The sequence below is a fragment of the Apaloderma vittatum genome, unplaced genomic scaffold, assembly GCF_000703405.1.
Source record: "Apaloderma vittatum isolate BGI_N311 unplaced genomic scaffold, ASM70340v1 scaffold14095, whole genome shotgun sequence".
Taxonomy (NCBI): domain Eukaryota; kingdom Metazoa; phylum Chordata; class Aves; order Trogoniformes; family Trogonidae; genus Apaloderma; species Apaloderma vittatum.
In genome coordinates this window covers 41,543-65,556 of record NW_009715580.1, presented here as the reverse complement: position 1 = coordinate 65,556, position 24,014 = coordinate 41,543, and the positions used below count along the sequence as shown (strand labels likewise).

General features: G+C 36.2%; 1 protein-coding gene across 1 annotated transcript in view; it reads left to right on the top strand.

Moving 5' to 3' along the window:
* Positions 1-1,861: 1,861 nt before the first annotated feature.
* The window catches only part of LOC104273782 (cadherin-8-like), a gene marked incomplete at its 3' end in the record, with an annotated part of 49,551 nt that continues 27,398 nt past the window's right edge, over positions 1,862-24,014 (top strand). Inside the window, exons 1-3 of the mRNA XM_009869213.1 lie at positions 1,862-1,997; positions 8,334-8,422; positions 8,489-8,783. Coding sequence (XP_009867515.1) covers positions 1,862-1,997; positions 8,334-8,422; positions 8,489-8,783 — 520 coding nt within the window. The remainder of the gene's footprint in view (positions 1,998-8,333; positions 8,423-8,488; positions 8,784-24,014) is intronic.

The following is a 24,014-nucleotide window of genomic DNA, read 5'->3' as shown; positions in this document are numbered from 1 at the left end:
GGTTATTGTAAGTACACTGAAATGTGTTAGATTATCACATATAAGCAGACAGTTTATAAGATAATCAATATCTAAGTACTCACAATTTAATTCTTCAGTTCTCTTTATTTCACTCAGTTACCTTCTTAACAGTTTTCAATTTTAGCTCAAAGCTGGCTGCAAAGCTGATGTTTATATTTCTGCACTGTAGATGTGTTTGACAGCCAATTGCTAGAAAAGAGCTTTCTATTTGCACTGCCAGCTTTACACATTATGTGGTTTTAGACAGCACTTACTTCCTTATGTTCAGACACTGAAGTATGCTAAGCAGTCGTCTGAAGTTTGAAAAACTACCTTCAAAAAAGGTATATTAATGTTTTCAGGTTTTTTTACTAAATGCTATTAAATAACAGAATGCATTCTACATGGATTTGAAATTCTTTTATTAACAAGGAAGAGAGATTAAATATATTATCACAGGGATTCTCCTAATCGTTGTGAGCAAAACATGATCAGAAGCCAGGATGGTGAAAGCAGCTGAAAGCAGAGCCTTGATGGAACTGTAAAATCACAACAACCTTACATATGCTTAAACAAATAGAAATATCTGTCACCTTTAACTGCACTGGCCTATTGTACTTTTTTCTGCCTTCACTGATCCAGGCTAAAGCTTGTCTAGTTTGACAGATTTTGTAAGCAGCCTTCAAATTACTGCTGTGGGTATGTAGTGATTAACTTTTTTATTCCTCTTCCGCAATCCTAAGAGTATGTATTATAACATACTACTCTGACATTCACTTGAGAAAATCATTTGAAAAACACAAAGAGGTCTTAGCACTCAAGTGCAATATATTCCGTTCCTGAGAATGAAGCCTAGCAAGTTATAATAAGCCTTTAAAGAGGAAAGAAAAAATACAGCTCAAACAACATGGAAGAAAAGCTCAGAACAGTATGAATAAGATGATGATGATTAAAGGAATAAAAGAGAAGGATTTGGTATATAACTTCTAATAAAAAGAGAAGGTTCTAATAAAAGAGAAGGTTATATTTGGTATATAACTTCTGAACTTCTGGCTAGCATGTTGAATGGGAAATCCCCATGGCTTATGGTTTTTTACAACCTTCCCTGTCTTTTTGTCTGTATTGAGGAAGGAGCAGCGAGACAGACTCTGCTTGCAGTAGAAACTGGCAGCCAAAGGGGAACGGTCTTCTGAAGTCCTGCTTGGAGACTTCACACAGTCTTACAGGTAGCAAAAATGACAGCATAGTTTGTGTCCAGGACTGACAAGATGGAGGAGGGAGTAAATGACTTTACTCCTATTTTACTGAGTTGGAGAAAGAATGGCAAGTGCAGGAGGTGCTGTTAATTATAATGCCTGAAGCGCTGACTTGTTAATATAAATGCTTGACCCCAAGCAGTAGATGACAGATACGTTTCTTTTTCCCCCATAAAGGCACAGAACAGGGAATGTGTTTTGCCAGAGAAAAACTGTGTACAATTTTTGAGGTTCTCTATACCCAGCTTTCTTATCTCCTGTTGTGAACCACAGTACACTATAGAGGAAATAATAGAGAATGAAATGAGATGGGAAAGGATTTCTCTTTGGCAATAGGACACAATTTCATTATGTGTTTCCAAGTATCAGGAACAGTTGGGTTAAAAAAATCAAGACCTTTTTACAGGAGCAGTGTCTGCTGGAACATGAGAAAGGAACAGCAGTCTGCGTTCAGAAATAGTTACATGAACTCCAAGTAGGCAGAAAGCCAACTACAAAAAGGTGCCAGCCATCTGAGGCCACTTGACACAGGACACTTGGGCGTTAAATAGCTGCAGAAAGCGGTGACTAAAGGCGACAGTCCAAGCTGCGGTGGGACACGGGTCATGTGTGGTGGCGGTGTTCTCAGGGCAGAAGGGAAGACAGATGGTATTCCCAAATGGAAAGGGCCAAGGCCAGAATTAGAAAACCAGAAAGCTTTAGCTATCGTCTGGCTTAACATAAGGATTCAGAAGCAGCAAGGTATGTAAGAAATACTTACAGGAAAACGAATCTGAGACCATGCTTTGGAATGAAGATGGTAGAAACAAATTGAATTGTCTTTGTTGCCATCACAACCGCTGAAGGTGAACATGTGATTGTGGATTTGGGGAAGACTTTGCATCTGGGGGTATGGTTTCCTCCCTCTTAGGAAGTTCCCCTGGCAAGAGGAACAACTTCTGTGAGACAACACTGGCAATACATAACAATTCTAATTAAAAATTAATGCTGTGATTAACTGGAGATAAATTTGTAGAGCTGTTCAGGAATGGCTTGGGTAGTCCTACAGTCCGGATTTTTCTTCTAATATGAATCTTTGTGAGAACAAATGTGGGTTTATCTCTTCCTCTTTTCCTCTTATCTGTAAAAACAAATATAACTTTCTTTTTTCTCGTGAGACATTGAGTGAAAATAGATAGTAAAAATTAGTAATTCAACCTGATGGGGAAGAATGATACGTGACACGTACAAAAAGGAAAATGATGCTCTAACCAGGAAGGACTTAGGAAGATTCAGTCACATTCCTGAGGGTTCTTTTGTATGTTGGTCATAATCAGTGAATTAGAACTAAGAGATTTTTAGACCCTAATCTTGTCTCCAGGTTTTAAACAGCAGTTCATTCTAGTGTATTATAAGATGATACCAAGAGGTATGCAATGAAAAACTGTTTGTGCACAGTTGCAGTATGAATATAAACAGAGACAAAATTAGCAAATCAAATAGAATAAAAAAGCAGTAGCAAAGAATAAACAGAAACATAAAAGAAGCCATCTGGAATCAAAGATACTCAAATGACACGGTAGGAAACTGAGGCAGACAAAAGCAGAGTTTACACTCTTAAATGAAAGTGTTAGGGATATTACTGCTTTAATTCTCTTTGAATATGGTTATGAAACTGCAGCTGAGAAGTGTGAGCAGTAATGTCTTTTGACAGTTACTCCAGAGGCTTCAAGTTACATGATTCTCATATCTTAAATGAAACCTTTGTCATCCACGGACATGTCTGTTTCCTTTCTGAAAGTGTTCCAAGTACTGACATTATGTCAGGTACATCAAGTCTATGCCCCAATTTGCCATTACCCTGAATAATAATGCAGAATATTTGGTTTTCCTTTTCCCCCTTGTGCAGCCATAATTCTCATTACTAAAGATGGGATCAGCCTATCCATGGAGAAAATGAAAGATGATGTTAAATTGAAATTACCTTCACTTTATTAATTCTGTGTTTTGTGCAAATGAATTGAATCTATCTATAATAGTTTAATTATGAATGAGTTTTTAAACTGTGGGTCATAAATAAACGTGCTTGTGTCCATTATATGTCAGAGAATGTCAACAATGCACACAAAAACCTTCAGCAATCTAATGATGTTTGTATTTTTAGGGGAAAAAAAAAAAGCCTGCAAAGTCATACAGAAAGAAACACATGACTAATAATGTGCATTACAGATTTTGAAAGCATTGTTATATATATAAATGGTTGTAAAAACCACTAAAATACTTCCATACTTTGAAGGAGTAAGCTGGAGCTTCTTAGAACACACCACTTTTCTAAAAGAATCATAAAAGATGAAAATTTTGTCTCTAACATCATTAGATGGGGTCTGCCTCATAAATCAGGAACTTTAATGCAAGACATGTATGAAAAAAATAGGAGAACCTGAAGCATTAGAATAGTGTTGCAATGTTGTGTGTGTTTCAGTGTAAAGTCAGGTGAAAAACAGTGATGCATTAGTTAATCCCTTAAAAAAGATTTCAGAGTTAGGAAGGAGAAGTGTGTGATGCAAATTTTAAAATGAAGTTTTAAGGGCAGATTATGCCTTCTCCCTTGAAACAAGTAAGAGGTAATTCCCTTGTAATTACACGAGAATGAATTAATTACTTTCTAACAAACTCAAATAAAAACCTGACTACATAATGCCGCCTTCTCTTTTCTTAATTAAAAAAGTCCAGGAGCATTTTCATAACACGTAGATTTTCCCCTCTCGTGAATTATTGATAAATCTATGCTTTTTTACCAATATGAGGAAATTGGGGTTACAAATCCTCCCTTTGATGATGCGTCTCATTACGGGCTAGTCTGCATAAAGTTGTGCATCACCGAGATTCCTGGAGAGGTCTTGATGTGCCCAGTCCTACTACAAAGGCCAGTCAGCAGCTTTTTGCTAATTCTGCCTATGGACCGGACACAAGTGCATTATGTACTTTCCTGATGGTGAACACATGGCTTGAACATGAAATTCATTGTGCTGAGCAAGCTGTTGTTTTGACTACCATTGATTTGCCAGGTAGCTGACTGAGAGCAGGTGAGACAGTTTCCATCTGCAGAACAGGCTCATAAATCTCTCTGTGTTCAGAATTGCCACAGAGCCCCACAAACCTAGCTTGGAGCTCCAGCAGCCTTCGTCCAGGCATTAAGTCCTTGGCCACATACATTATTTTGAACCAAGTATTTGTTAAGAAAATGTGATTAAAAATATGATGCACAAATATCTATGAAATAGGAAAATTTAGTATCAGTAGCGCGTTCATGCATTTGTTTTTTACTGCAGAGTAGTATTTTTACATCTACAAAATATAGAGGCTCTTTGAATATAGTTTCATTGCTGCGATTTCTCTTGCATTGATTATAATTATGCAGGTTTGCAATGTATGTACAAGGGAGACTATAAATATGTTATATATTTGAATAGTGTGCTGGCAATACTTTTAGATATGCATTCATTATTAGGAAAAATAACGTTCGTTTTGTGGAAGAACACCATGCTGCTGCCATTAATACTGACCTCATTATCATCTGCATTATAACATAGAATAGCAAAGGAATTAATAATGATTAGAAAATGCAGTGTTCAGAGGGTTCATTCTGAATGAAGTTCATGTTTTAGGATTGGCCCTGTGCTGAGGCTACATAGGAGCCGTTAACACAGTGTATGTGCGTCGCTGTTAAAACTAAGGGAGGATCCCAAACCTCTTCTGTTGCCATAAATCCAGGAACAAATTGGGTGATGAGGTTGCGTCTGCTGCTTTAAGGGAGAGAGGTGTTTGAATTTGTTGTCCCACAGGGAGGGCAGTGGTGGAGGAAGAAGATTTCACTTCCTTTGAAGTCTAATTAAGTGAATCTCACATAAAAGAAATGAGTTTGACTCACTCTGAACGTGATTAAGTTTTCCGGTAAACATGCTTTTCTGTTTGTTTTGGGATGCTGTCTAGTAGTGGGACGTGGGGGGTAGCTATAGATGACTCTTTTTTTAAATTAGGAATTCTTTTTCATGTTTCTTGATATTGCTCTGAAAAATAAGAGGTCAGCTTCTGAGCACAGGTGCAACAAAAGCTACAAGTGTGGAAAGCAGTTTCACATTTATATTATTTGTGAGGCTTTTTCAGGCAGAAACTGATATTCATTTATTGTATTGACTATGCCTCTCTATCATTCACCTAGACCCTAGATAATTATGTGCTTAATGATCTTTAACCTTCACATGAACACAGCGTGCTGAAGCTTGACGATTGTTGTAAATTATCATTCACGTCTGGTAAAAGAGAGGAAATAATATTTGAAAAAATACTGTGCTTTCTGGCTTAGAATTTTACTTCAACTCTGTGATTTAACTTTGTAAGTAGATGATGATGTTTTAATCCTAAATCCAGACAATGAAATGATTTTGGAAAATAGCTCTTCTATAGTTCATTTATTATAATACTTTGATGTTAGAGTGTGAGAACTTCAAAACTGAGAAAAGATATTTTAATCTGTCCGTCTGGATGCTCACCACGAAAAGTACATATGATTTCAGTAAGTGCCATATTTATGGCTTGGTTTTTATTGAAGAACTAAAAAAAAACCCTGTATTTTTTGCCACTATTAATCTTTGGGTACAAAACTGATTCTTCCACCAATGAGACTCAGTTTCAACTTTAAGATTATAAAATGTTTCTCTCTCTTCCACTATTGGTTTAATGTTTGGCCCTTCATTTTATGGTGTTTCAAATGGCAATATTTATTTATTTATTTTGATACAGAGGACTTTAGCTTATTAGTAGACTTTTTTCATTGTATCTGTGGGTATCTTAGTAGCACTGCAGAGGTTTTAGAGCTCTGAATTAATTTGTACCAGAACTGATTCATGGCTGTAACTTCTATTGGATTATATGGGTAGAACTTACACCAGCCTCTGACAGCCTCTCCTACTTACTGTCAAATAGCAAACTGGGGAGTCTTCAAGCATTTTCAGATATCTGTGTGGATATCTAGTTTACCCAATCAGTGCAGTCTTAAAAATCCGGATTATATTTTTTCATTGTAAAACTATGTTTAAGTGGCTGAGCTGAGATGTTCCCAATTGCTTTGCTGAGTTGTGTCTGTCCAGACAATGTTGTGATATAATGTCACTGTAATTCAGCTATGAATATTCTGCCAAAACCTTCATGTGCAATATTAATAATGTATAGATTTTTTTTCAGGGATCAAACAGATGCCTGAAATATAAACAATCTGTTTCAAACTCAAAACAGATTCTGGAATGATCTTGAAAGGCTCTGAGACCCTGAAAACAATTTTTTGGGTTGCTAACACCTTGGTAGATTATAATTCTGCTCATAAGGACAATAATCTTTGAAACAAATGAAAAACAGCCTGCAAAAAAGTTCTATTAATGTGTTACTGGGCAGATGAAAGTGCAGTACCAACCAACAGGAGAGTGCTGTTGAGTTAAATTAACATAACATAAATTATGGTGATTGTTCTCAAGTAAAAGCTGATGACAACCACAAAAAGAAAAACAGATTGATTTTTTGGAAAAAGGACTCAGCTCTCACTTGATGTCTGTGTGTATGTGCATGTGGGTTGAGTAGGAAGAGTGAACTGGATTGAGTCATTCATATTCACAGACAGTTAAAGTGCTTTTAAAAAGTTGTTAATGCAGTGGTGTGGTAATAATGGGTGGCCCGCAAAACACACAGGATCAAGTTACACCTCTTGTAGTCAGTGGAAGTTCTGCTATTATTGCTGCGAAGAGAATACACTGGTGGCCCAGGATTTTGTTTGTATAATAAACCAGATCAACTGGAAAATCAGACCTGACTGCCCTTGTCTGCTGTGCCCATTGCAAGAATTTGAGATTCCTTTTTTGTATGGTGCTGTTAACAAGTTTTCTAAGCTCTTATTCCTGAACAGCTAATTTACAGATATAACTGTATGTGACCAATTATTTCCTGAAAAACCTGCAGAGCCTACTTGTGGTATGACATAAAAATCTGTTGGTGGCTTGATTGTAGCCAGTGTGAGAAAGCTTTTTTTTTAGCCCACACCTGCTTTAATATCCCGATACAGGTTTATATATTGAATTACAATGCTGTCTGGCCCTAGCGACCACTGCTATCAACTGAAGAGTAAAATGCATAACCAGCAACAATTTCTGTTGAGCTGTCTGCTGAAAAGTAAGCAAACAGGAAAAAGTCTAGTAGTAGCAAGTCAAGTTGCAGCTGTCCTAAGCAGGTTGTGTATACTTCCTTCAGACTATCTGTTGTGAGGCAGAGATAAATAATAATAAATGCAAGTTACATTTTTTTGCGATGTATAATTCACTTCTTATTTTTCATATTGAATGTATTATATTTAATAGTAAATATGACTTTAAAGCACTATTACTGTATATTTAAGTCATTATTCTATATTTTTTAATGTGTTGACTAATACATATGGTTCACCAATTGGTGAGCTTTCATTTACAAATTAAAAGGTTTTGGATATAATATGATATTTAGGACTTGGCTCTAAACCAGTCCTTTCTGGTTCAGGCTTTTAATTAAGAAAAAAAAAATCAAAGTAAGGAAGAAAACCTATTTTCCTATACTGTTTCAGATTATTATAATCCTACCTTGTTTTTCAGAAAGCAAAGTATAATCTAAATATGATTTCTCTAATGGGGCATTGAAGAGAATGGAAATACTTTTGGGATAAAGATCTTAGAACCTTTTAAGTTCTGTTAACATCTGAGTTATGATACAGTTCTAAGTTTCTGTGAATGCTGTCTGTTATGACATTTATAGATGCCAGTGTTCAGCCATTTTCAGTCACCTGAAAATAATCTGAAAGGAATAACTAAAAATAAGAAACTAGATTAAAATATATATTATTGTTAATTTTTCATTTGCCCTTCAATCTAATAGGTTAAGCGCTTTTTGAGCTTCTTCTTTTTGGCTAATAATGGTTCTGAAGACATTTACATTTTCGAACAGGGATTTAAAATATATATAACAGGTGCTTTCGAAATAGAAAGTCTAATTATGCCTATGATTACATTCACTTTTGATTAGTGTGCGTACTCTCCTCGTGTATTCAAGCTGAGATATGGATGACTGGTGCTAACATTAAAGTACAAAAGGATCACTTGAGAAAGTGTATGGTTAGACCAACGCAAAAAAATTCTGGGTGTAATTTTTGTCTCTCAAATGTTTTTTTCTCATTTTAGTTACACACAGACCTGGATCCTGGCAGCAGCAAAATCAAGTATATTCTGTCAGGAGATGGAGCTGGAACAATCTTTGTGATCAATGACAAGACTGGAGACATTCATGCAATGAAAAGGCTTGACCGTGAGGAAAAAGCTGAATACACTCTAACAGCTCAAGCAGTCGATAGGGACACAAACCAGCCTCTCGAGCCTCCTTCAGAATTCATTATTAAGGTTCAAGACATCAATGACAATGCCCCAGAGTTCGTTGACGGTCCATATCATGCCACGGTTCCAGAAATGTCTGTTGTAGGTATGTATGTCTAAACATCGATGAACTCTGATTACAGTTTAAACTATGCCAGTATGCCACGGAGTCATTGATGAATATTAAGATATTTATTATGTTGTTAGCATTAATTTGCATATTTTCAAATCTCTTCTTGGCCAAAGGTTTCATCTGCAGCACAATAGTACAGTCCCTTAGTAGTAAGAAAATGACTAACAGATGTATTAATGTGTCTTTCTTTGTCCAAGAACACTTTAATGGGCAAAATTTATGTTCCCCTTATGATGCTGCAGTTAGAGTATTGTTATTGAGAAGGATTTATCAAGATTTGTTCCAACACAACACTCTAATCCTATTGATATTTTGTTGATGTTTAATTATCTGTTTGTGTATTTTCATACACAGATGTAGCACTTGCAGTATGTTGATACATACTTATTTGTTTTCCTCTAAGTGCAACTATAATCAGCCAAAACCATTGAAATGAAAGATGCTGTGTCTGGGAATTGATGGTTAGACTCTAGAGTGGACTTAACCAATTAGCCATAGGATTTGTGCAGAAGATGGAAGGGGAAAGCAGAGAACGCTGTGGAAAAGATGATGAAAAGGGAAATTAACTGTGTGACAGGGGAGAAAAAGAAAGGAGCAGGAAATAATCTTCTTAATATGTTTTACTTATATTTATTCATTTTGTTGGATTAGTGTGAATCTATTTCCTCATGGATTAATATATGAGAATTTTAATTTTTTGCAGTCTTGCCCCTTGTTCTGTATTTGCAAATGTTTTAAGTATGTATTTGCAGAGATACATACTTATGGACTCAGTCCTCAGTCCCTACTGATAGATAGAGATCAAGTGCAGATGATCTTTAGCTGTCACTAAAACAAAAGGGAAGTAAACCCATCAAACCAAAATAATCTCTTTCAGGGTATTAAAAAGAATTCAGTATAAGCAAGGACATCGAAATCTGGCCATGAAACACAGAGTAAATTCTAATGTTTTCTATTATTAGTTTGAGGATAATGTACTTTTCAGCAATTTGTCTACATCTGTCAAAGTAAGATAATTGAAGGAGTGCCAAGGCACTTTGTAAAATAAACCAGCACCCTATCAAAAGTTTCAAAACCACAGTTCTATCTTATTTAGTTAAAAAGAAGAGGAATGTGAGGAGGCAGAACCATCCTCTCACTCACATTCAGTACCATGAGCTGTACCAGGTCATTTGCAAATATAAGAATAGTGTGCTGACTAGACGGTAATACCTGAGGTGTCATTGTTTTATCAACATTTCTCCAACAGATTTTCATATCTTGGTTGCATTGAATTGCTTGTGCTGAAACTGATATGTCAATTTTCAAGCCTGCATGTCAGTTCTTTTACCAAAACATAGGTTTAATTTGTTAAGTTACTTTTAATTATGCAGGAGCACAAACATAATATGAACCTGCTTTCAGAAGATATTTTTGCCAAGCTCTAGGCAGGAAAACGGCTTAATTAAATGAAGTATTTTTTTTAAGTGAGAAAAAAAAACCCGAGAGGGTAGAAGGAGGAGGAGGAAGGGAAATTGAAGGCAGTTAATTTTATATGAATGAGACTTGTTTTCTATGAAAAATGGAAAAGAAGATATATGCAGACAAGAAAAGATGGTTTCTGATCACAAAGGCTGTTATAAAAATAATTTATACCTGTGCATGTGAGCAATATTTATAATCCTTAGTAAAGACATACCCCCTGTCCAAGGAGTATTCCCGATAAAGATGAGCAAAAAAACCACCAGAAACTTTACCAGGAAACTAGTTAGAAGATCAGATGAATAAAAGTCTAGTGAATTGGCTAACATGAGGTTTAAAAGGCTATAAAAATGCAATGAGAGCAAGAGAATAAAACGTAAAACATTTACGAAAGAGAAGGAAAGTAAAACAATTGAGAAGTGTTAGGGTGAAAGAGGAGGGAAGAATATAAAGGAAGGTTATGAGACATGAATTAGAAGAAAAACTTGTAGTAGAAGACTGTAGAATAAATGGCCAGTGCCCAGACAAAGGTGTCATTTTAGGGAATAGTGCCTTTTGGAGGATAATATTTCACCTGTTTCCCCTAGCATGGTGTGGGAAAGAGAGTAAGTTCTTCACTGAACTGCCTCTGGAATCATACAGTTCCACAGTTTTACATATTCTTAGGCTTCACAGAAGAGTTTGGTCCAAACCAAGTTTATTCTATCACCATAAATATAGGAAGAAATTTGTTATGGATTAGCTCAAAGGTCTACCATTTATTGCCTTCATTACTGAAACTGTGCTAGTTTTGCATTTATCTCTTATAGTCCTTGAACCTTGCACGTTTTTTACGTGACATTCCTAGGAGTGCATGCTTTTAAGCTGTTTCACTGTGTAAACTCCTGCTCTTTTTTTGAAGAACAAGACCTGATTCTCAGCTGCCGCTTCTAAACTCAGTATGTTTACAATTGCATTTCATGCATCATGAATGACTGTAAAACCTGTCAGCATATGTGGTCAAGTCTGAGTCTTGATCTCTGATGGAACGGAATTTCAAGGCTGGAAATTTGAAGATGAGATTGAAGATGAGTTACCCCTTCACTAATGTTGCTGTTACTATTTTCTTCTGCCTTCCTCGTTTAACCTACAGGCAGCAACATGAAGAGCTGTACTAAATGATGCTCCATAAATTATTGTAACTTTCTTTAAGTTTTGTTAGTCCTCTTAAAATTATTTTAAGTCCTCCATAATGTTTATAAAAGACTTCTCTCCTTTCAGAGTTCAAGGGTTTTTATTCTTTTGCCACACTAAGAGTATTTCTCTTCCATTATCCACTTACTTAATTCCCCTTGAAGAGATCTCCACCCACTGCTAATTTCATCCTTTGCGTTTCTACAACACAGTCATTACTAGGCAGAGTTCCTATTCAGGATAAAACAAAATTCTGCTAAACCTCTTCTTTCCCTGAAATGCTTATACCAATTCTGACTGCTCTGAAACAGAAGAGGGACTCGTATGCTATATATATAGTACTTATGTAATGAGGATGCAGTACAAGGCATTTTATTTTTGGACCTCTGTGGAAAGCAGTGCATAAAATACAGATGAACGCATTAACCTTTGATTGTTCTGTAACACGATGTTGAAGTTCTAGCAGAATGCAGTTTTTCTCATAGGTACATTAGATACTGATCTTATGTTCTGTGCTGGAAGAGATGTATTATATACATGTCAGTGGTATTTTTGCATGACTATCTAGAACATGAATGATACACTCTGGGGGTGTGAAAACTGTAATGTATGTGAAAATTTTCTGTATGTGATATGTATGAATGCGTATGTATGCAAATATATGAGATTATCACACATCTGTGGCCACATTCCAGCCTTTTTGTTTTCAATGTTATGTATCAGTGATATCTAGAATATCCTTCTTCCCTACTAAAACAAAAGGAAAGGATTTGCATGGCTTTCTTCCCACTACTTGGTGCAAAGACGATTAGTATTACACAGTGCTTTCTCCGGTAGGAATGATGCTCACTTTTCAGCTGTCTTCACAGAACACACACCCACACACGTACTGAGTGGTGTGTATCGTCACTGTGTTCAGAGTTATTTTGAAATAATTTATTTCTCTCTTTGAGGAAAGAGAGGAGCACATTCCAGAAAAAAATTTTGAGAACTAAGCTGCACATTCCCTTATTTCATCCTTGCGTTCCTTTCTTTTTTTACATAATTCTTATATAATCTACCATAGTAAGCCCTGTTCCCCAACTCCAAAATGATGTACTTGCTTGTGAAAGCTAATAGTGTATGTGGAGAATATATTCTTTGCTGAAACTGAGCACTTTAATCTTTTAATTCTGATATCAGTTTTCTTAAGGAACTAAAGATCAAAAAGTGGAATCTGTGGAATCACTTCGTTGTAACAGTATTGCATTTCACAAATAGGAAATAATTTAATTTGTCTATAAATCTTGTTTAATCACTTTTAGATGTAAAGGGACACACTGAGAATGAAACTCAGATAGAAGCTTTTAAAAAGAAATTCAGCTAAGCGGTTGTGGGGAGGGACCTCATGACTTTTTTTTTTCCCCAATTGTCTGTGAGCTCTGTATGTATGCCTGCAATGAAGATAGCATTTTATGTAAATGAATGAGCAATCTTAGAAGATCCACAGGGGTAACTCAAACTGGTCCTGTAGCTTATTTAAAGAAAGAAAGAATTAAAAACCCAATAACAATACAAAAAGCCCCTAGCCCCCTCCTTGAGCATGTTCTATTTCTGTATTGCCTTCTCAGCTATGCACAAATTCATGAATTCCCAGAAAGCATGCTGCAGAGGTGATAATGGGAGCAAAAGTGGATATTGTCTCCCAATAGTAGTTTCAGAATCTTTTTTCAGGAGAGGAATGAGGAGTGAAAATTCTTGATTTCATTCTTAGTGAAGCCGAGAGTGTTTAGACAGCTAGTGTCATGTTGAAAGACAGAAGACGACAGAAGTAGAGTGACAAATGTGTTGGTGAAATAAAAAAGGACGCAGATGGAGAAAGAACAAAAGCCATAAGGGAAGAGAATTCTCTCATAGTTTGCCTGAATTAAGGTAAACAGACAAACTTTAATAATCTCCAAATATTAAGAATTCCCGTGACAATCATAAAAAACCCCATCTTAAAATACATAGAGTAGAATTTGGTCTGCCATTGCTCTAGAAATACATTTTCCTTTAGCACTTGACAATATTAAAAATGTGAAAAGCCTTAGAGTAATATTTTTGTCCTTAAATGTTTCTGTGAAAACTATTTAGTGGGGGCAAAAGATCTTTATTAAAAAGGGTTTAGGCTTTCAGTTGAGTTAGAATATCAATTTCCAATTTTGGCACAAGCACATCTACTTAGCAATGTTTTCCTTTGGATCAAAGTTTGCCCTTGATTACAGCACTGTAAACAAGAAATCACTCAATCTTATTTTTTTTTTTTCAAAAGCAGAACAGCTATTTAGTATAGCCATGTATAGTTGAAGTACACTGCATACAGTGCAGCTTTTTCTTCCAGTTCTCCCAAAGATATGAGTTCTTTTCCATACAAATTCTTTGCAAAAGGACAAAGTCTGCTGAATATGAAATCAACATGCAATGTCTGATATGAATTGTGATAAAATAACTTCATAAATTAGAAAATTGTGATAGAAGCCTGACCTAAAATGTTATCAAGATCAACCACACTGTCTTACCATATTTTTCCTGTGTGTTCATTGATTTTTAAGGCACTGAGCATGACTGTTAAATCAATGATAGTTTGTCACAAAATTGTGGACTAAAAGAACTATATTACAGGGGTCAACTACAAATTAGCCCAAAGGGTAAATGCAAAAGGAGTGCAAAAGCTAGGGGAAAAAACCAACAGATGTTATAAAATAGGGCAACAAGTAACAGCTGTTAGAAAATGTATACCTTTGTGTTGTCTTGTTCCTCTACTTATTTGTTTTGTACATAATCAAATTCACTAGCTGTGGTACTGAAGAGCATTTTATGCGAGAGATTTATTTTGTTAGTGTACATGTGTTTAAAATTTGTGTACTAGGCATGAGTCGTAAGTAACTTGAAGTAATTGGTTAGGATATGTTCAAAACTAAGTCTTCTCCTTAATTTGACTTGTTATTGCGTATGTGCTATTACTTTCATACTTTCCATTTCTCATGAGGTCTGATTGAAAATGTCATCTTTTTATATTGTTCTTAAATGACCATTGTGAGCTTGAGGATCATGGATGAAATTATTATATTAGTCTTTAGGTGTTTATAATCTGACCGTTTAGTTGCACCATCCTATATTGTTCCAAGTGTCCTAAGCTAGTTCATTGACTTTATACAAAACTGCCAAAATCAGTGGGATTGTTCAAATACTTCATGCCAGTGGCAGCAAGTACTTTAGTGTTGACATTCTGAAGATACTGTCTGGTTCTTAGAAATAAGCCCTAAATTACCTGTGCAAGGTACAAAGCTATTAATATGTAGTGTTTTCTTAGACAAAAACTGCCTTTTTCCCCTCTGTTAACTGTCCAAAATTTTGTCACAAATTTTCCGTGTTTTGCACACATGCATTCCCTTTGCACAAAGGAACGTCATGTGATGACTCATAGTGAAGAAAAACTCCTCAGGAAAAAGCCAATTGGATCAGAATGGAAGTCATATATGTCTATATGGAGTTCCATATTGAGGAATACATCTTCCTACAGTGTTCCCATTTCACAGGATGAGGACGGACAGACATAGCTGAATGTTGATCCTATGGGGGCATAGCAGAGAAAATTTTGGCAGTCTTTAGGTGCTTGCTTCTCTAGTCCTATGTAATCTGCAAGAATCTGTCCTGCTGTCACTTTTCCAGATGATTTTGCCTCATAGTTGTAAACATCTTGTTCTTGTTGCTGCTTCTGAAATTCTTTGTGGTTGCTTTCATTTCTACATATCAAATACATTGTGGTATTTCTGTTCTGTGAGTATATAAAAATAAGTCTTTGACTGAAGTTTCTGATACATTTCCTTTTAGTTAACAAGTTTAAATCTGCTCTTAGCAAGGATTTGTCACCATTTTCCCAAAATTCAGGTTGTGAGGAAAAAAAACGTTTAAAACGGTGGTAGAGGAGTTGTTTTGTTGGCTTTGAAAGCATGCCATTTCGTTTTTCCAAACAGCTCTGCTTGTGACATGGCCTCATTTGATGGCCAGTGCATGATGCCCAAGCGGAATACAGACAGACGTGAGAGGACGTAAACCAGTAAACCAGTACAGGTTTCTGCCAGAGTGAGGCTCTGTGTAATGCCACTGGACTGGAACGTATTCTCTCTTTTTTCATCTGTGGGAAAGGTAGACAAGTTGTAACCATGAGCTAGGAAGTTCTAGGTCAGAAAATTAAATTCAGTGTGGTAATATTTTCACAGAAACTTTTATTTATATAGCTTATATCACTCTGCTAACATGAAAGATTTAGCTGGAGCACTGGGGACCCATAGATCTCAAACTGTTAATTCAGATGGCCTGTGTTAGATGGCTCTTTGATGGACACATTTGACATTTGGGAAATGAGGCTCAGATCCAGTTCAGAGTCCCTTTTTTGTTGGTTTTTTTTTTGTTTTCTCTGGCACTGGTCATTCCCCACCCTGCCCCGAATGACTACCTCTGTCTTTGTTTAGTTGCTGAATCTGCAGCACTTAATGTTTCTTCATGAATACAGATAAGCCACTGCCTGTGGAGCTGATGTCAATACAGCTTTCTCATGAATCAGCCGGTGGAGTACTGCTGGGCAGCTGATTCAACTCTACCCTTTCCCTGAGGCCCAAATGGTCTCTGCTGCCATATGCTTGCTCTGCAGTGGCCTGAGGGGGCAATATTTCAGAGTCTGCTTTTGCAACCTGGATTACTGTTGCTGGCATTACAGGCTTCACTCTACCAAACAAAGCAAACAGAGCATCAAAGCTGCAAGATTATACCAGCCGTTTTCTGGTTTTATAACAGAAAGTTATAAATGAAAGAATTTCTGCAGTAAACCACCAGGGCTACTTTATTATTTATTTATATTTTTATACTGTACACCTGAGAATAACCTGAAAGTTCCATTGACATCTACAAGCCTTGCGGTGCAGTTTTTTTCCTTCTTGGAAATGTAGTGTACAGTGATCATCCAATTTTATTGTCTTTGCCTGGGGACCTTGCAGAATGAATGCTGATGAAATAGTCAATTGATTAGAGACAAGCAGTCTTTCAAAAAGTCCTGAACAAAAGAATAGCTATTTCCCACATCTCTCACAAATATCAATTAATATTATATAGTGAGGGTGATTTCTAAAGGGAGAATAAAAAAATAACATGAAAAGAAAACATAATTCTTTAAGTCAAACATGAAATATATTTTACCCTTCTACTGGTGCCTGTGATGTTACAGACTGTATTCTAATCTTAACAAACAGCCACCCAGGGGAATTTATAAAGGAATACCTGCAGGCTCTCTAATGGCACCATCTTATAAGTTGTAGCAAGAAAGAACTGCCAACCTTAAAACTGAAAAGGCAGAGTCCTTTCTTATTAGATTCACACAAGCTAAATCCAAGCAGTAGGTAACATCAGCAAGGATAATTGCCAAAGAGTTATCTATATCGCTAGATCTGAAAATATATTTCTGATATAAAACTTCTTTTTTGCAAAAGATCATGTTAAAAAGGCAGCATCAGAGTTCTAAAACAATTAGTTTATGCACAAAAAAAATGTAAAATATGCAGCTGATTAGATTTCACAGCCATGCTTCCTACAGTCCTCATTATACAGCTGTAAAATGCTCAAGGCTGCCAGCTTGCTCCATTGTCTGTGGGCTGTACAGAAGACATTTTTCTCCTATGCATAGCAAGCACCTTTCATACTTCTGCAGTTACACATTTGCATACAATATATTTTTCCCATTTCCCTCACATGATAAAAAGTCCTTAAAATGACACATGAGCAATCTAAAAAGCTTGTTGTGTTACATGTTGTAGGATATTCAGTTGTTCAGCTATTTTGATTCGTGCACATACTGCATGATATTAACATTCTTTAAAAATTTAATTAACTTTCTAAACTATCTACTCTAAAAATTGCATTAAGATGTAATATTTGGAAGAAACAACTCATATTCTTCCTCTGTTTCTGGAGCTAGAACTGACTTAGTATATCAGAGGTGCATGAGAAGATTTATTTTCCTGGTGGAAACAGGAAAAGATTTCTTGTATTTTCCTGCACGGTCCATCATAATTTATTGCAGTGGTTATTTCCTACTGTTGACCAAGCTGCTCCTGCTTGCTTCTTTCAGATCTATTTATTAAGCCAGATTTTTTAGATATTTAAACTTTTAGTTTAGACTATCTATTTTTTTGAGGCAACATCTGCCATTTTCTATAGTCTATAGAGTACAGGGTTCATAAATCTGTCTTTTTTAGTGACGTTATATACAACTGCTTATATAAACCAAACTAGGAAAACATTTAATGCTTTTTTACTCTAATCTTTTAGATGAGCTTCAAAAACCTAAAAATTAAATATACCAGGTGCACTTTGTTTCAGAAAGTGTATACTGTTGTCTGTATGAGTATATAAGAGCACAAAGTTGTTCATACATATATATGGAAAACTATGTAAACAAACCCAAAAGTCTTGCAAGATTTGTACTCGTCCTATGTGTTGGTGTGGCAGCTTAGTGCTTGAACTTCTGGAGGGGTTAGTATTTTAGACTGGTATGGCCTATTTTGAGTACATACACGTAAGAGTAGTCATATTATTGAAATTTAGGCGTCCACATTAGCTGAGTAATTTAATTAGGATTCCTCTCTGGTCAACCAAGAAAGAAGAAGCCCGTGAGAGGACTATTCTGTCTTCCTCCCTTAGACAGAGCAGAGGGACAGGGCAACAAGGTATCTAATTTAGACAACTGAGTTGTATGAATAACCCTCTTTTCCTTCTTCCTTATCTTAATCATCATAAACAAGATCATGGCAGCATCACAGTATTTCACTACTTAGAGTCAAATAAATTACAGCTGGGAAAGACAAATTACCCTATTAGTTAATCTTCCTGTCTTTCTAGGGTTTTCCCTTCAAATACATTATCTAGCATCCTGTGCAACTCTTCAGTGAGGAGGATTCTGTTATTTCCCTTGGGGAGCTATTCCTGCTTGTACAATTTCTCATTGTAAGGAAGCTTTTGTTATTGTTTTTCTCTTTGCAGAAGATTAAGTGCAGTGTACTATCTATGTATTTATATGGTTCTCATCACCCACATATCAGTATTACATCTGTAAAGTACACAAATTTTCTTTCTCATTTCCTCCTTTAAGAGTGACTGTATACAGTATTCTACTATAGATATAGTAGGATACATTCTGGCCTTCCTGTCTCTCTGGCAAATCAAGCATTAAGCTGTCCATTTTTCTTTCAATGGACTGTTCTGACCCATGTGTCTAGCCCTTACCACTGCTTAGGATGTCATCTTACACTTCCATTAATTTTTTGTCACTGAAAGGGGTCTGCTGGACACTTAAAAAGCAAGTACTTTTTTGGTTTTCACATGCTTTCCTCTGAGTGTGGGAAGATGTACCCAAAAACCCACACAAGACCTCTGTCATCTGTTCTCAAAGAAGTCCTTAAAACTCTTGCACGGTGCCTGTGTACTGCAGGCACCGTGGGGTAGGTGTGCTCAGCTGGCAGCAGGTGAGTCAAGCAGCAGCAGCGCTGCTGTGTCCTGGCAGCATTGCTTCTCGGCGTGATTCACATCCACTTGTCAGCTCGCTGTCTGTCTTCAATTGTCTGCAGTTGTCTTTCCCAGTACTTAGCTCTGGGAGTCTTTGGTGAGAGGACTTTCTTGCCTTGCGAGACCTGATCCACATATTGGACCTTTAGAGCTTTGGCAATAAAGTGGCTACTAATAATAATAAAAATACATTCAAGTACTAATATAGAAGGTAGGAATGAAATAACATAGAATCTGCAAAAGAACCCTAAAACACCCATAAAACATACTTGCATATATATATGTGTATCTGCATAGTCACCAAGCTATGAAATTTGAACTACCAATGATAACATCTTATGTAATTTGCATATGTTAACAAACTCTGAAGTGCATTACACGGATTTCTATTCCACATACATTTTCTTTATTTGGTTAGAGTAATCTCTAATTCATAGATTTTTTTTTTCTTTAGAAACAGTCTTATATAGAAAAATACAATATGGTAAGGCTTAAAACTATGGGTTTGTATTTTAAAAAAAAATCAGCAGCAATTAAACCCAAATAAGAATAAGTTTCTTCAGCTTTGAGGCAGTAATAATTTACATGTCAAGAAGTTATACAGGGTTTTATGAGATTATTACAGTTTTATTCAATAAAAAATTGTTACCATGACGACAACTGTCATGCTACCTGTGAGATTATAGCAAAGAAGGACAATGAAGAAAAGGCTTCATTTTGGAAAGAATGCTTATCTGACCTGCTGAATACAAACAATACTTTACTTTGACCAATACTGACTGCAGGGCTACTATCAGACAAACTCAAAATCTAGCTGGAGATTTTGAAGCACAGTGATCTTCTTAGAAAAACAAAACAGTTAGTAAATAATGGTACATCTTTTTCATGCAAATATACTCTTAATGCCCTGTCAGATTGGTAATCAGATCTTCAGAATGAAATGGAGGTTTGAGCCTGCCAAGATTTGGGAAGAGTGGGAGAGAAAGAGTGGAGGAGACCAAAAAGGGCATCAAAAAAGCAAAAAAAACCACCCCAGAAATCCCTAGAATAATGAGAAAATGTGGTCCCACTGGTTGCATTATGGTCATATTTTGTATTTTTACCACCCATTTCAATCTTTCAACAAAATGGTTGCTTCATTGAATATGGATTCATGTAAATTTCTGGCACTGACTATGCGTTACCTCCTCTAGAACATGTAAGTTAGATTTTTATTTTTTTTCAGTACACGCATTTCACTGCCACACCAAAAAATTTGCTTTCCTACTCTCTGTGGCAGCATATGCATTTTTCTTTCTGAATAATGTGCAGAATCTGTACCCTGACTTGCACATAAAAACACAGCCAAAACAACAGAAGAGCACTAGCTGAGCACACACATCTTATTTTTATGATGGCTTTTAATCTTAGTTTGCCAGTAAACACAGGCTTTCTTACCTAGCCATATAAAAATACTTCTATTGTTAATTGCCTCTCTGATTGCTAGCCTGTTGCAAAGAGAAACTGTGAAACCTGTCACTAACTGAGTAAAACAATCAGCAATGGTTAATGGCTAAATCACATTAGAAGTATTCATTAATTAAAATCTGTTGAATCTCTTTGCAGTCCATATATAATCACAGAGTAATTAGCATTGCAAAAGTGTACCTCAGAAAAAATGCAGAAACTTTTTTAACTGAACATTTTAAAATTTGCTTCATCTATCAAAAAAATGGTTTTGTTTTACATAAGGCAATATTAGGTACATAAAGAAAAAAAGAAACAGCGATTATGTTGTTGGGCCAGATTATATAAAACTGCTATATTATTGTAATTAGTACAACAGTGACTTGGGCTATAATAGTGGCTTTCTTGTTAAAATGGCACCATTTCAAATTTATGGTCTCTAGCTAAATGAGTTTGGTGTAGCGTTGACAAAGAAACAAACACAAGCTGAATGCAGGCAAAATTAAACACAAACAGAAACCTTAGTTGTTTATTTGCTGGGTAGAGCCCAGAATGTTATTTTTCAAAGAACATTTACTTAATAAACGTTCTTCCCTACATTCTTACTGCATTTCCAATGCACAATTTTTATCTTTAAAACTTTAAGCACATTATGCATGTAAAAATATTGATGTACATGTACATTATAACTGCAGTGTCTGTAGTGGAGTGAAATCTTAAATATTGATAATCCAAAGCTTCAGACCAAAGCTCGGGGAGTTCTGTTGTGTTCAGGAGATTGTCTAAATAAGAGCAATAGTGGCTGTAAGTTCCTTTTTTCTGCATTACTTTTCACCCTCAGGAATCTGTCTCTCAGTTCTCCAGATCTTTTGTCCACACTCAGCTGAAAAGGGTTCTGTCACTTGTTTGAGTGGGATAGGTTCCTACTTCTTCTGGACCCGCAGCATCTTTCAATGGAACAAAAGCAGCACTGACGCAACAACATCATCTGCACCTGCAGAGGGGACAATGTTTGCTCCTTTGTGTACTTCTTATGGCTAGTGTGAACGCGTTAGAATTATAGGATCATTAAAGTTGGAAGAGATCTCTAAGATCATCAAGTCCAACCATCTCCTCAACACCACCATGACCACTAAATCATGTCCAAAAATGCCATGTCTACAAAGTTTTTTGAACAGCTACAGGAATGGTGACTCCACCACTTCCTTGAGCAATCTATTTTAATGCTTCACCACTCTTTCAGTAAAGATTTTTTTCTTTATATCCAATCTAAACCACCCCTGGTGCAGCTTGAGGCCATCTTCTCTGGTCCTATTGCTAGTTTCCTGGGAGACCAACACCCACCTCATTACCTCATTTCGGGTGGTTATAGAGACGAAGGTCTCCCCTCAGCCTCTTGTTCTCCAGGCTAAACAACCCCAGTTCCCTCAGGTGCTCCTCATAAGACTTGTTCTCCAGACCCTTCACCAGCTTCACTGCCTTTCTCTGTACCCACTCCAGCAACTCCATGTCTTCTTGTATTGAGCAGCCCCAAACTGAACAAAGTATTCAAGGTGCAGCCTCACCAGTGGTGTTTCACACCTGCAGAACATTTGATTCAAGGCATAAAACAAAAAATTAAATTAAATGTGATAAAGTTTAAACTATGTAAAAGCTTAACTAATTTCAGTAGTGGAAGCATTTTCTTTAATTTCTGTTTCATGATTGCTTACACCTTTCATAAAGAATTTTCATCAATAAGATTGTTGGGAGCAAATTACTGATTTTGACAGACTTTCTCAGAACTGTGTATCATGATTGGAAATGATGTCCTGGGTGACAATATAAGAAATTGATTTCTAGGAGCTGGGAGGGTGTTTTATTTTTCTGTCCCCTTCATTAGTTTTAATAGGTGAGATCATAGTCACACTTCAAGTGACCTGTAAGAGAAAGAAAGAGTATGCAATTTCCCCTCCTCTTTTGTGTATATTAACAGTGAATGGGAAAACTGACTATTACATATGTATTTTAATCTATGTATAAATTTCAGATAAACATGGGGCCTCAATAAGTAATATAAAAAAATTATTTTATATTACTGGAAAAAAATCTCAAGAGCTAAGCATCAGTATTGGAAGCAGTGTTAGATGCTGATTGCCTCTTTTTATTAAGGCGTATTCAACTTTAATGTCTAATGAACACTTGGGATAAAGGATGTGTTTATCAAAGAATCGACATACCCATTTAAGTTTTGAAATCTTGAAATAAATATCTATAAAAGTCTTCAGGAATTCTCAAGGGAAATAAGAAAAGAATAGACTTTATATATCAAATATTTCTAAACAAGCAATGTAATTATTTCTGAAATCCTTTGAAATGAGAACCAGCTAGGCAAATCAAACACAATCTCAAAGAAGTCAACAGTTTCACTGCTTTATTTTCCTTACTGTATAAAGTATATCATGGAAACAAAATGGAACAGCTAAGATAAAATACTCTTAACAAAGATTTTCACATGAACCTTATCTTATTTCAGCCCTGTCCCATTGTATGATGTTTTGCACAAACCTCTTCTGTCTTAGAAGATTACAAAACAGAAGTTTTATGATGACAGCCACAGAAGCCTAGTACATCACCTGCTATTTCAGTCTGAATCCAGTTGGAGAAAGCACTGACCTCTCCATTCATATTTCGTATCCACAAGGGACAGCAGCTGTGAACTGCAGGGCATGTCCTGCTGGGATGTTAGGGCTATAGCCTGAACTCTGTGAGAGAGGAGGTAAAGCTTGGCTAAGAGATTGCTTTCTGCAGGAACAAAGAAGTAGAGAACTTGCAACTGCTGTATGAGTTACAGAAGGTGAACCAGCAAAACTTAAATATGTGAGACAATTCCAATACCTACATCTTACCATGATTTGTAACGACTGTGGGCGAGCCACAAAGGATCCTTTTGTTCCTCTGTTCCTGCAACATCCAAACTTAAGCTTCCTGGATACTTCCTTCTTGTTTTGACCTGTTCCATTTATTTTCTGTAGCCTATGTCATGGCCTCTGAGTCTGCCTCGTGATTGCTTCCCTGTTACTAGTTTTATTTTCCTATATGTGAAGGAGATCTTTCTATCATATTATCATTCTATGATTCTGTGATCATCTATAGGCTGAGGTTGCTGCTATACTTGCTACAAGACTAGGGACCACATTTGTGTCATTTATCCCCTTTATTATTTTCACTCAGAGCTACCAGGCATTATCTGTTAGCGACTGGGTATATGGCAAAATTTGTAATTGGTCAGACAACAAATTACTGATGTTAATTTCTTACAAACCAACCGTGGAGCTGAGGATAAAGTCCATTTGTCATGGCCAGTGGTAGGTTAAAGATTATTATATTAAATGTTGGATGTAAGATCAGCTTTCAACATCAAAACCAGTTAAGCTTCAAAACATAAGCAGTTTACTTGTTTATAAGAACAGGTTCAGCAAGCATCTGTCAAAGATAGATGCAACATACTATTCATCAGCATTACATTTGTCTTCCACACGGTACGCGTCAGCTGCCGGCCACAAC